This window comes from Telmatherina bonti, assembly GCF_933228915.1.
Source record: "Telmatherina bonti genome assembly, chromosome: 15".
NCBI classification, from domain to species: Eukaryota; Metazoa; Chordata; class Actinopteri; order Atheriniformes; family Telmatherinidae; genus Telmatherina; species Telmatherina bonti.
In genome coordinates, this window is record NC_136613.1 from 7,510,793 (window position 1) to 7,524,451 (window position 13,659).

The 13,659-nt window shown below is 38.2% G+C and overlaps 1 protein-coding gene across 1 annotated transcript; it reads right to left on the reverse strand.

Moving 5' to 3' along the window:
- Window positions 1-1,707: 1,707 nt before the first annotated feature.
- On the reverse strand, window positions 1,708-12,897 carry nyx (nyctalopin; the record flags this gene model as incomplete). The annotated part of the gene is made up of 4 exons (XM_079254305.1): window positions 12,846-12,897; window positions 9,887-10,173; window positions 8,363-8,667; window positions 1,708-2,536 (listed from the first exon to the last, which is right to left on the reverse strand). The coding sequence occupies exons 1-4, from the start codon at window positions 12,865-12,867 to the stop codon at window positions 1,708-1,710; spliced, it is 1,443 nt and encodes a 480-aa protein (XP_079110431.1). The 5' UTR covers window positions 12,868-12,897.
- Between the last annotated feature and the right edge of the window lie 762 nt (window positions 12,898-13,659).

A 13,659-nucleotide genomic window follows, 5' to 3' on the forward strand; every position in this document is an offset into this window, starting at 1 on the left:
TCGATGACAAGGCTGATATTGGTATTGATCAATAACAGTGTGGTTATATTGATAATTTTCCCACAGAAAGCTTTGGGGGTAAAGAGTCAGATGATGCGAATGAGAACCAAGAAATAGCAAGTTTTCCTTTGTTTAGCTAATTTGCATTGTTGACTATTTTTCTCAGTTGTGTGTGATCAAAAAGGAAAACAGCTCTTTTAGAAACCTTTAGCATTGTTTACAAATTTAAATTTCTCATGTATGTCATTCAGTTTGTCAATAAAACATGTTTTATTTGCTGAAAATCTTTTCAATTTTTTTTTATTTTGACCATAATCATGATAAATTTTTAAATAAATGTGCAATTTGAAGCAAATAACAGTATTGGTGATATTTGCCCTGGATTTACCTGCTTGGATCGTTACTCAAATTTGCAGTATCGTCTATTTTCAAGAAGCAAAATGAAAGTGATTTGCAGAAACAGTATAAGGACAAATAAAAGTGATATCCTTAATCTAACATACACATCAGGTCTGTAAAAAAAAAAAAATTGGATAACATTTAAAGACTTTCAAACCTTTTTTTTTTTTTAAATTGACACCAACTTCTAATGACTAAGATTACAACATCACACACATCTCCATCATCTGCACCGTGACCCAGATACAGGAAAGAGCGTCTGGGCACTCATGTTCTCTGTTACATTTCAGCAATGTTCCAGATAAAAACAACAACATGAGAGCGATGCTAAATGACAGGGATGAGGTGAAGCATCCAGCCTCCCCAGTTGTCTAAGTCCCAGCCTAATCCCACATTAACGGACCAACACGCAGGCCGGCCGGCAGATTAACTGGAGTTCACCTCCGAAACAGGTCAACTCCCCAACTGAGGCTGAAAGGAGTCACCGAGCAGGCACGTCGGCAGTTCAACAGCAGTCTTTTTATTTAGAAAAATATATCATGCGACAGAGCGTTGTGTCTAAAAAGAACAGAGAACTGGAAAAATGGCTGAATGAGCAAACTACTGATTCACCAGGGTAAAAAAAAAGAAAGCTGTGACTGGTGTTTAACAGGGATATCCTTTCACTTTGTTTGCTACAAAGCAGTATGAACATACTCAAAGTATAAAAATATAGAAACATTGCAGAATTATCTCTCTCCGTATACATATCTATCTAAAACACCTCAACACTTTTTTATTCCAGAGATTTCAACACTTTTCCAGCCTGATAAACAACCAGACATATGGCAATCACTCCAACACGCTCCGAAACAGTCCATCCATAGGAGGTGAAAGCAATGAGAGTGTCCCTCCATCACGTTGTAGGATACACAAGCAGCAACGACACTGAGCTGCATGCGGTAAGAAGATTAATGCGTTTATGGAAAAGCTGCAGAGCCTACATTTAGAGCAGAATGAATAGAAATGAGCAGAGAGGACATCTGCTTAGGAGATAACTACAGGAGCTCTTATCTCCTTCAACTTTACACACAGATGTGAATGAAAATACAAAAAAAAAAGCACTGGTAGAAGACTATGCTATAAATATTACATAATATTAATTAAAATAGAGCTTTATGCAACAAAAGAAGAAAAAATGGCTGTTCATGTATATTTTCATCCCCCTGGAGATGGCCTTGCCTAAATAAACCCTGCAGCTGTACATGTTTCATCCATTTATCTCATGGGCAACTTAAAAACTCTACTCCATGTTGCTGTGTGCAGCTCTCATGTCATATAAAGATACAAACAAGTATCTGATTGGTCAAATAAACTGAAGATGAGCCACACTGCAGCAAAGCAGAGCAGGGATTGGCTCGCCGAGGCTTGTTGCCCTCGGACCCCTGCAGAGAGCTGCCCCTCCTCCGACTCCTGCAGGGTCCCGTTGCGGAGGCTCTCTGTCCCGTTCCCCATCTCCTCCCTGAGCTCCTGCTGGAGCAGCTTGGAAATGAGGCTGTTGAAGCGGTTCTCCGTGGTGGGGACGATCTCCGAGGAGGCCGTGGTCAGGTTGAGCTCCGAAGGGTCCACGCATGTGCCGTTGATGCTGTTGAAGACGACCTCGCTGAGATCCAGCCCCGCCACGGAGGACGGCGAGGTACAGGGGATGTCCCGCACCAGCTTGTAACTTTCCATCCACTGCTTCAGCCACTCCAACGAGCAGTCGCACTCCCAGGGGTTTCTGAAGAGGTACAGGTGACCCAGGAAGTAGACGGGCTGGAAAACGCTGAAGGGGAGGCTGGTCAGGTTGTTGCTGTTCAGGTGGAGGGTGATCAAGCTGGTCAGGTTCTCAAACGTGCCCTCCTCGATGTTTAGCAGCTGGTTCCTGTCCAGGTACAGAACCTCCAGCTCCACCAGGTCACTGAACCAGGTCTTGGATATGTTGATGAGCTGGTTGCCCCCCAGGTTGAGCATCTTGAGGCGGCTGTTCCCTCTGAAGGCGAACCTGGGCAGATCGGACAGGAGGTTGTCGTTGAGGTAGAAGTTCTCCAGTCGCACCAGGTCCTGGAAGGCATTGTCATGGATTGTCATGATGCGGTTCTCTTGGAGGTTCAGGTACCTGAGACAATTGGAGATATTTAGACATATTTATTTATTTATTTCAAACTAAGTAAAAAGGACTTTTAAAAGAACAAATATTGGTTACAACAAATAAGATAAGCTTCTTAAGTTTGAAAGAGGGTTTTGGAAGAGGTTGGGCACTTATCTAGTCCAAAACCCCCTTATCAATGACACCGTAACATTTTCACAGCATGAAAAATACAGTTATACACATTAAATTCCATTACAATGAAACTTAAACAGCATACAGTCGTAATACACACAATAAATCATAGAGTTCAACATACATTGCTTTCAAAAATAACCTTATTTGTCTCATAACTTTTATTTATCTCATGTTTTATCATTTGTTTAAATTTTCCTACTGATTGACATGAGCTGAACTCCTCTTGTAGAAACAACAGAGTTTAGAATTTGTTCTCACAGCTGTTTTTTTTTAAATAGATGTTCCTCTCTGGCCAAATTTAAATAATTAAAACAAAGAATTCGGCCCCTTGTAATCCCTCCTTTTTATGGACCAACTACTTAACCGGACCCTTCCTGATGAAACAGGAATGTTTTTGTTTCAGGATTGTACAATATTCTACTGAAGCTGCATTTCCACTAGAATTACGCAAAACCTAAAGATCGCAATAAAAAACCTTGTAATAGAGACAATTAAACTTGAAAAACTTCTCAAATGTTGCTAAAAAAAATAAGTTGTTATGCTCTCATGAGGTGTTTTTCAGACATTTCGAAGTATATCGCAAAAGTGTCACCGTATGTGACATGGGGGTCAAATGAATGAAAGAGACGGAAATCTTTTTACACATAATTATAGACAAAATATAACCATGAAAGCAAACAACATTCAGAGTTTTACATGTTGTTTGAAACATAAACTGCATAAAAAATGGGTGGAGCCTCCATAATGTTAGCTGTAGGTTTCTGAAGGGCTGTAATGAAGCACGGTGGACGGATTCCACTGTCGCCATCTTGGCAGCGTCACACATGTTGTCGCTCTCAGAAATGACAAAAATGAGCAAAGAGGTGGAGCTAAGAGGGGGTTTGTGAGCGTGGATGATTGATGTTTAACAAACTCTGAGCTACCTGTAGCCAAGCACTAACCAAGCTAACCCAAAGCTAACAGGAGCTAACCAGGGGAAAGCAGGCAAAAGCTAAGGCGAGCCGCCTCCCTGGACTTTGTGTGTCTTGTTTGAGTTTGGACTTAAGTGTATGAGGTTTTTTTCTCTGTCTCCTCGGACTGCGCCATCTAGTGGCGTGGCCCGGAATTACATTACCTTTTTTTCCCTCGAGCTACCATGATCCCAATGTATCTCTGTTCTTATACGTTATAAGGCGGCACCGGTGATAAACTGGCTGCGTGGCCTAAGTTTCAGCTTGGTTCTGTATTATTCTTTTGTCATTAATGTTACGTGTCTGTATGTCTAACCTTGGACGAGCTGGCTTAAACTTTGAATTTCCCCTCGGGGATGAATAAAGTATCTTTGATTTGATTTGATTGATTTGAAATGCCTAAAAGAACGTTTGAAGCCCCTAGTGGAGGAGGGAGGAACTGCAACTTTTGGCACTTCTGCGTAGGCTTCACTTCTAACCACAAGAAGTTATCGCTGTTGGAAAGGGAAATAACGGAGAAGAGCTTTGAGAAACTGTGGCTAATCCTCCGCAGCAAGTGGAAAGCTCTGAAACAACATGACCTTGTTTATAAGCTAAACACCACTCAGTGGAAACGCCTGAAAATAACAATTGATTTAGTCAAAAATTTAGTAATATTGCTTTTATTTTATGGAAAAAGTCTCATGGAAATGCAGCTAGTATGGCTTCTGAGACAAACTGGATTGGTAACTGGTCAGAAACCAGTGTTTACTGAATCTACAGTTGTGACTGTAGCCTTTACATCTCAGGACTTGTAGCTTTTCCAACAAAGTGGAGATGCTTGGAAGGTAGAATAAGTGCAGTTGTACATGTTGTTCTGTCTTTCCTGTCCTCTCCACCCCAACCAGTCGAGGCAGATGGCTGCCCTCCCTGAGCCGGGTTCTGCCGGAGGTTTTCTTCCTGTTAAAGGGGAGTTTTTCCCTTCCCACCGTCGCCACATGCATACTCAGGAGGGGGGATTGGATCAAAGTCATGACTCGATGCAATCAGTTGGTTTCTATTTAAGGACATGTATGAATTGGCTTAAAATGATGTTTATGTAAAGTGTCCTGTGACAACATTGTTGTGAAGTGGCGCTATACAAATAAAGTTGAATTGAAAAAAGTTTAATAGAATGGGAAAAATACATATTTACTTCTCACATCTTGGTGCCAACGGAATAAAGCAAAGCTCTCATTTCCCAGTCATGATAAAAAAAAAGACAATCTATCACTGAAGTCTTAAATGTTACTTTCACACAGGGGTGTTGCGTTGCTTTTAGCACCCTCAGAGTCAAAGTAGCAATACTGCACCAAGCAACTGATAAAAAAAGCCAATAACCCAAACCTGCTGTCATTTTATACCACAAGATGACAGACATATAGGGGGAAAGGGTGTTTATAAAAAGCTGAAGAGAAAAGCTGAGTTTGAAAGGCACAAAAAACTTCTCTCTGTTAATGAAGAAATTTCTCAGCTATTCCCCGTTCGGTATGCAAAAGAGATCATAGCGTTCCACCATAAATTCAGGTTCAAATCCAACATTTATCTCATTCTATGCATGCTTTTTTTTTTTTTATTTATCTCTGACCACTTCCAAGCTGCAGCCTTTTGAATTCTTGATTGTAAAATGAAACATTTTCTTTGAAAAACCTAAAGTTAACACACGTTATCTGAAACTGAAGACAAAATAGTTGTTAAAAATAGACATTTGGGGTATTAACATGTCTATTTACTCTGCCGTAATAAAACCAGATGACACTTAAGATAATCTAACAAGAGACTCTGAAGCAGCAGATAATCTGCGGTCCACATTTTGCCCTGAGTTTGCACATTTTTGCACAACATACTAAGGGGAAACAAGTTCACCAGCAGTTTTTTTTTTACTGGGAGCTCATAGATAAAATAAAGTTTTCACTGTTTCTGTTGTAGGCTGTGTGATATTGTATCTATCAACTGTAATAAATGTATTATCTGATTATATTTCTGTTGTCATATATACAATGCACAAAAGGTTATGGATACCTGGTTCTTTGTATTGAGTTAGAATAAACAGAAAATGCACAATAACCAAGATGATTACCAGAAAAACACAAACAGAAAACAAACCGAGACGACACCTGACACATGGCAAGTTGTGTTGTGTTGTACTCATTTTTCTTTAAAAATGATTTTAAGTGAAGAAATTACCATCACTTGATTTTACTTAAACTCATGATAGCTCACCAGTGTTGCAGAGACTTTTTATGTTGGTTTTTTTTTTTTTTTTGTAATTTCCATCCCAAAGTGTAAAATCCCTAACTTTTTTATTTCCAGTTTCTTGTCTGGAGAGGGGAGAGTAAGCTCCAAGATCTTATAACCCCTAGCTTTTAAAAAGGTACAGAATGAGAAATAATAGATGAATTGTGTGAAACATTGTTCGTGTGATGGCAGCATGAGCTGCCACACAGTAAAGGTCTGGTAACTTTCTTTCTTACATACAATATATCATTTTTCATATTTTTATTAGCTGGGTTGACAGGGGGTAACTAACTGGGTGCACACATTTAGTTAACTTGTTTTGTCACCTTGTTAATTTGGTTTATTTTGTCAACATGTCAATTTGCATTGCTTTCAATTAATATACTTTCCTTTTGAGTTGCCAGTTCCTGTTTGGAGCTCCCAAGCCTGCCAGAGAAAAGAGTCCTGGCTGCACTGGAGCTCCTTAAATCAGGCTGAGGCCTAATTGGGCAATACCATCTTTTTTTTAGGAGGGAAGTGTAAGAGGGGTTTAGGTTCCTCTATTGATTTGTCAGTTGTGTTTTGCATTATTTAGGAATCTCAGATTGTTTAGTTTATTGTTTTAACAGGTTACATGTAACACTATACTGGTTAGTTAAGTTTATGTTATAGTTGGTATAGAGTAGTGTATTGTGTCCCCCCCCTTGTGTGTCAAAATGGCCTGATCAGCCAGTGTATATATGTGTCCCTTGTGTGTCTGTTAGGAAAGTCAGTTAGTGTTTGAGTTCCTCATGTTAATGCCTATGTTGAAGTTTGTTTCTTTGACCTCTTTTATGGGCCCAAAGTTATTGCACTAAATGACTTATTTTGTTATTTTTTGTTAAATAAATGTAGACATTATACTTTTCTAAAAAAATTCCTTGTGCTTCTCTGGTTTTTTCGGCTCGGTCCCTCACAAGTCAGCTTCAATTTTAAACACAGCTTTAATGAGGTTGTTGGACAAAGAAATTAACACTGATTGTGACTTTTGGGGACTCTTACCATTTTTTTTCTTTACAGAAACACATTTATGAATGGGAAGGTTCCACATCAAGGCTTGAGCAACATAGAAAAGTGACTTCATTGAGTTTACATGTCTGCAGAACGGCTGCTGCTCTGTCATTTAGTCTGTACTTGCCTGACTTTTGTTGTCCAGTCAGAAACAATAAAATCTTAAAGTCACGCTGATCAGAAACGCAGCCCGCAGGGAGGTTGTGATACTGGTCTGGTTCTGAATGCATCTGACGCACCACCGCTCTGAGAGCAAACATACTTCTACTAACTGAAAGCTTTTCATTACAAGGTCCATGTTTAGAGAAAAATTATTACAGAAAACCTTTTTTTTTTCTGTGCTTGAAAGCAAATATTTAGATAATTAAAGATAATTATTATTATATTATATTATTATATTTAGATAATTAAATATATTTAATTTATATAAATATTATGTATATATTAATATTATATTAAATATTATATTTAGATAATTAAAGATAATTAAATTAATTAGATAATTAAAGCCAAGTTCACCAGCAGGTGATTATATTTTGCCATTTGCTATGAAGATCTGAAAATATGTCACGAGTTTAGATTTTTTCTGAGACAAAAGTTAGTTTTTCATCTGTATTTCTGCGTAACTTCAATTTCACATGATGCTACATTCAAAGTCCTCTAACAGTGGGAAAAGTAAATCTTACTTTTTGCTTGGTGATAAACATAAAATCTCATGATTAGTCATGTAAAAATATAAACACAAAAAATAAATTATTTAATAATGACCCACCTGTACTTTGTTTAATATGACATTTTCTGAGAAGTAATTTGAGTTTTACTAGCTTGAAGTTGAAATTTACTTATTTTTTATTCATCCCTGAATGCATCATTAGCATACAGAGCAGTTAATGAGCAAAAATAACCAAAATACTCAATGTGTAGTTCATAGAGTTCATAAACTCAAAGATACAAAAAAAAAAAAAACAGGAGATAATTTGTGCCATCTACTGTAACAACTGTTTGTAAAATTAAATATAGCAAATTAATTTACTCTGTTATGATCATTTATTTTGTTGAGCTGAGCAAAAGCTACTATTACCATGAATATATTGGCCTTTTAATGACTTAAAACAGTTAAAGAGTTATTTTAAAAAAAAAACATGAACTGCATGCAAAACGTGGATGTAAATGTTTATTTAAAAATTAAAAACCAAAGCAGAAGCCACGGTTTTTTAGCCAGGAGCGACGGCACACGTTAACCTGCTAAGATGGCAGAAACCTATAAATTCAGCTTTTCAGAAACCTACAAGTGAAGTCACAGAAGTTCCACCCATCTTTTATAGATACATATCACATATTTTCTACATATACAGTATGTGATACAGAACTAGAAGGGAATTTATATCCATAGTGAAGGAACTGTGAGCCGTTTGGGACTTACTTGAGGCTCCCCAGGCCCAGCAGGGAGTTATAAGCCACCGCCTCTATCTTGTTCCTCTCCAGGTAAATATGCGTCAGATTTTCCATGCCTCTGATGGCTCCCGGGATCCTCCTGAAGTTGTTTTGGAAGCACAGCAGCTCCTTCAGGGCCGTCTGCTCTATGAAGATGCGGTCGGGAATGCTGAAGAGGTTACAGTCGGACAAGTCCAGTCGCACCAGCTTCTTCAGGCCTGTGAACGTCCGTGTGTGAAGGTAGCTGATGTACTCATTGTGCGCCATTTTCAGCTCCACAAGGTTGGCGAGGCCCTGCAAGTCAGAGGTCAAACTGTGCATTAGGATTCAGAGGTAAATCTGCAGTTTCTCCACACATACCACCACACTGGACATTTGGTTTGACTGGGTTGGACTTTTGAAGAATACAACACGTGAATTCAGATTTAATTGTATTTTTAGATGATTATGCTCGTACATGTTTACCTACAAGATCAGATAATTTGACATAACTATATATAATATATCATGTCTGTCAAGTGTCAGCTTTGTTCTTTTTCTTTTTTTACATTTTTAGCCTGAGCAGGTCAGGAATATATCGGTACATAAACTAATCTGGAAGAATAGATTTGGTTTTTTTAAGACAGTGTCCAAAGTCGGTCCTCGAGGGCCGCAGTCCTGCATGTTTTTGACACATCCCTTGATTCTAACACACCTGGCTTTCATTAAATAGAGCCAACAGCAGATGACGTTCTGCACAATGTCTGATTCCTTTGAGTCAGGTGTCTAGAAGCAGGGATACATGGAAAACCTGCAGGTTTGCGGTCCTTTAGGACCAGAACAGGACACCCCTGTTCTAATTTATCCTACTTTTGGTTGGAAATTGTCCACGGTGTCGCAGTAAAATTGGACATAGCCAATCAGAGGAAGAAAGCATGACAAAGCACTGAGCATATATATCAAAGCACTCCAGTTTTATCTTACCAAATCCTCCTCATATAAGATAAACTTGTGTCTGGTCCAGCTTCTGCAAGGCCAGTGGGAAATCTGTTCATAGGGGAGGCAGGGCCGGCCTATGCCTTCAAGCGGCCCTAAGCAGAATTTGATTCGTGCCCCCCCCCCTCAGCACTTAATACAATGTAAATGTAACACACCCTTTAATTTGCATTGTTTTTAGTTGGTTTACATCGTACCTGTGTCATTCTGGCTGTGGCTTTTAACATTACGGGGGTTAAAAATCTAGAAAAATGTTTGTAGAGTTTTATACATATTTGTGTGACCTTCTGAACTCATGTTTGAACCTGCGCTGCATGGTAGAGGCAACAGGAATTCATCAAACCAGTCTTTTTGAGATAAAAGGAAATCATTATGGTTGTCACACAGCCATGAATACAGTATAAAAATCTAGTTTTTTTAAAATATATATTATCATTTTATTGGGAAAGAGAGGCTGCTTTTTCCTTGGGATGTATTCTGTCCTAAAAATCCTAATGACACCTTTAATTATTTCTGCTAAAGAAGTCGGCAAGCAGACCTTGAAGGCTCCTGGGGTGATAAATGAGATGTTGTTGTGATCCAGAGAGAGAGACTTGAGGGAGGGCAGGGTACCGAAGGCCCTTTCCGACAGGAACTTGAGCCTGTTCTTCTCTAGGTTGATGGCGGAGGCCTCGCAGGGAAACTCTTTGGGCAGCTCAGCCATGCTGGAGCGGTCGCAGAGCACGCTGCAGCTCCTCTCCTGTGTGCACGTGCAGGACGCCGGACAGGCCCGAACACAGGCCCATCGTGCCAAGACCGCCTGAGGCAGCAGGCACAGCACAGAGACTGATGGGAGGACAGGAGGGGGTGAAGGTCAGAACGTTAAATGAAGAAAGAAAACACAAATATTTAACTCAAACATCAGCTCTCAGGTTTTATGTTGAGCAGAATTAAATGTTGGAATTATCCAGATTGATGTAAATACAAGTAACTGAGAGAAAGTTGAACTATTTGTTATAAAAAAAAGAAACGGGTTTAAGTGTGTTTAGATTGCATTTGGTTTAATGAAGTTTATTTCAGCTGAAACACAGTTTAACATTTAAAACTCAAAACCATTTCTTACTTCTCTTCTGCCTGTTTTTTATGTTAAAATGCATCTAAAAGCTGAACCCTTTCTAATCCCAGTAAACATCCAGGCATCATGATTTCAGACCACCCCCAGTTGTCAGATTATGAGGCTAAAATTATGAATAAATATAGCGGCATGAAGGTCAACCAAAACAGAATTACTAACAGTACTTGGTAGAAATACCACACAGGTCATTCTCTCACGTCTTGGCTTTCAGGAGAAAAAATATTATATAATAATAAACTGTTTATATATTTACACTTTTTCCTCATTTATATTAATTTATTTTCCTGCTATCCTCACAAAACTAACTAACTCAACTCCATCAGAAGCGTCTTCTTGGCTTTACCCCACACATAGAGGACCAGATTTTTTACTTTATCTTTCCAAAATATCAATTTAATCCTATTTTTATATAACAGCTTGTGTCTGTTGAGTTTCAGGTCACACACAAATGTCTTTAGTAAGACATTATTCTTCTATTATTGGTGGTAAACCATCGTTGTCACATGAAATGTGTTCTAACCATCATCATATGACCACCACGCTTCACAGATGAGACAACGTTATGCTGTAGAGGAGCAAAACTCTTGTTCGCTGATATTGGGCGTCTATTACAAGAGAATTAAATAAGGAGAGATAATATTCCAAAAGCCTTAATAATGACTTAAAAACAAACAGTAATACCTTCCAATCAATGTTATTCTCAATCGAGATCAATCTAAAGAGCCTAAAACAGGAAAAACCAAAGCTTGCTTGAGTGTGTTTGTCAGATATTTGTCAATAATTTAATTAACATAAGGATAATTTTGTGACAAGAATAATTTCCTTCACTTGTAAAATTGAGTCCTGTTTATCTTCTTTATGACTACTGTGGACATTTGGCGCCATTTCTGGTCATTTACTAATTTAAAAGTTGCTTTTACTCAAGCTAAGCTAAGCTACGCTAACTGAATGCAAACAATCATATTTCTAAAAAACATTTAACTTTAACTTAACCATTCCAAACCACTCCCTTTAACTTGTACATTAAAGGGAGATGGGACTTTTAACAGACAGATACGCAGTTTAAATATGATATTTGCCATGAAGTTAGCAGCTAATATGCTAAATATGCTAAAGATGAGTATGCTAGCATTGTCACTGTGGATATTAGCAGATATGTTGCAAATGATTACTTTGAACAAACCTAAATTAATTTTATAGATCAGAAAACCAGTGAGGTTTGCTCACTGACTGGGTTAGGATCACCTGCGACTAAAAACTGCAAACATTGGACATTATCATTAGTGCTAATAAATGTGTGCTTCAGAATTTAAGACACAAATTCATAAAGTAGCCAAGTTTTATATCAAGCTCGGAAAGATTTTTTTTTAGATGTATAGCTGAAATTTTACACTGGGAACTCTTGAAATTTCCAACTTACCCTTTAAATGGAAGCTTGTTAGCTTCACCAACCCTTAAACTGCCTTCTCTGCTGTTTGGTGGAGTACAATATCAAGTGACTCTTATGAATCTGATTAAAAACCTTTGGAAGCAAATCTATCTAGCAATGTAAAACCAAATGTAAGGGTATGTTATCCCATTACACCTTCAAGTTTTATCATTAAGTCATTGTAACTATAAATATTCAGTTTTCTTAACCATTTGTTCATAACATTGATATTTTTTATTATTATTATCCAATAAAAGTAGTTCAAACCTTAAAGAAGAAGCCATACAGTCCATGAAATATGTCTTATACACATGTTTTACTTCATTTTTTGTTGTTAAAAGAAATAAATGTTTGCAGATTTTTTTTTAAATTGAAGCACAGAGACATAAATCAAAATGGTTTAAATATGAGAAACAAATATGGATTTGAACTAACCTGTTAAATTATACCACATTTGGTGCATTTTATTGGTAAAGAAATTCATTTAAATGTATTGTTTAAGCCTTTTGTCTCATATGTCATTAAATTCTTTGTTTAAATCCCTTCAGCTCTGTTCCTTTTTAAAAAAAAAAAAAAAATCAGATGGAGTATTTGGATATTGGCATCCTGTTATCTGCCAGGTTGAAGGTTAAACTGCCTTTTTGCCAGATGTTGGTGAAACGGCAATGTGATTAAAAATAAGAACAGTTTACATCAGAGATTAGTCTCACAACGCCTGGCATTTTAGCCTCAGTCTGGTTCCCCTTAGCTCAACTTCAGGTACATTTTTTAGGTTGATCAACCAGTCTCTGTGGAAGATAAATCTCATATGAGGCCTAAAATTAATTTATTCACATCTATATATTAAGAAAAGCATCTGTATAAATGATTTGAGTCTAAAAGTAAGCCATTATGGTGTGGAATATCATTTTCAGAACATAAAAAGCAGTACAAGTCTGAAAAATATGAACTGACCAGTGAAAGTGATGACAGTCATTACTGTAGTCTCTCATCTGGGACATGCCAGGATTAACGCAGGTCTGAAACGCCACAAAAAGAGCACTTAATGATGAAGTGTTACGACTTATGTAAATATATCGTTACATATTTACTGGATGTCTGTAAAGACTCCAGTAACATAGACAAGATGATGTAGTTTTAATGGAAAACAAGACGAGTTCACATTTCTTATGCTTGCAGATGCAACAGTTAGAGAAATGGTGCAACATACCTGAAGCTCTTCCCAGAAAGTTGCATCCATGTGTGTTAAAACTCATTAATGCATGTTTCCATCCTGTCCATCCCATATCAGTCCACACACTGCACCTTCCCCGGCATAACTGCACCTTCCTCGTCGCAGTTCTCCAGCTCAACGTGTATGTGGTCGTGTTTTCAAGCTTCCTCCACCCTGCTTCCCCACATGTGTGTGTGCTTCGGCTGGGACACACAAAACACAGCAAAAAAAGCCATCTCTTAATGGCAGTCAAATCCCCTGGATGGAGTGATGGAAGGAGGGATGGGGATGGGATGGAGATGGGCGGTTGGCAGGATTACAGAAGTAAAACGAGGCTGAGATCACACCACACAGGAATAGACGTAACTTACAAACACGAAGATTACACGCAACAGACACACACACACACACACACACACACGGAGCTTGAAGTTGGACGTGAAACTTGTCAGGAGTGCAAACGTTGAAATGGATTAGGGGATCAGCAGACCATCAGCAGGGTGATCTGGGAAAAGAGGCGATCAATACAATTTGTTAAATAAGATTATTATGCTA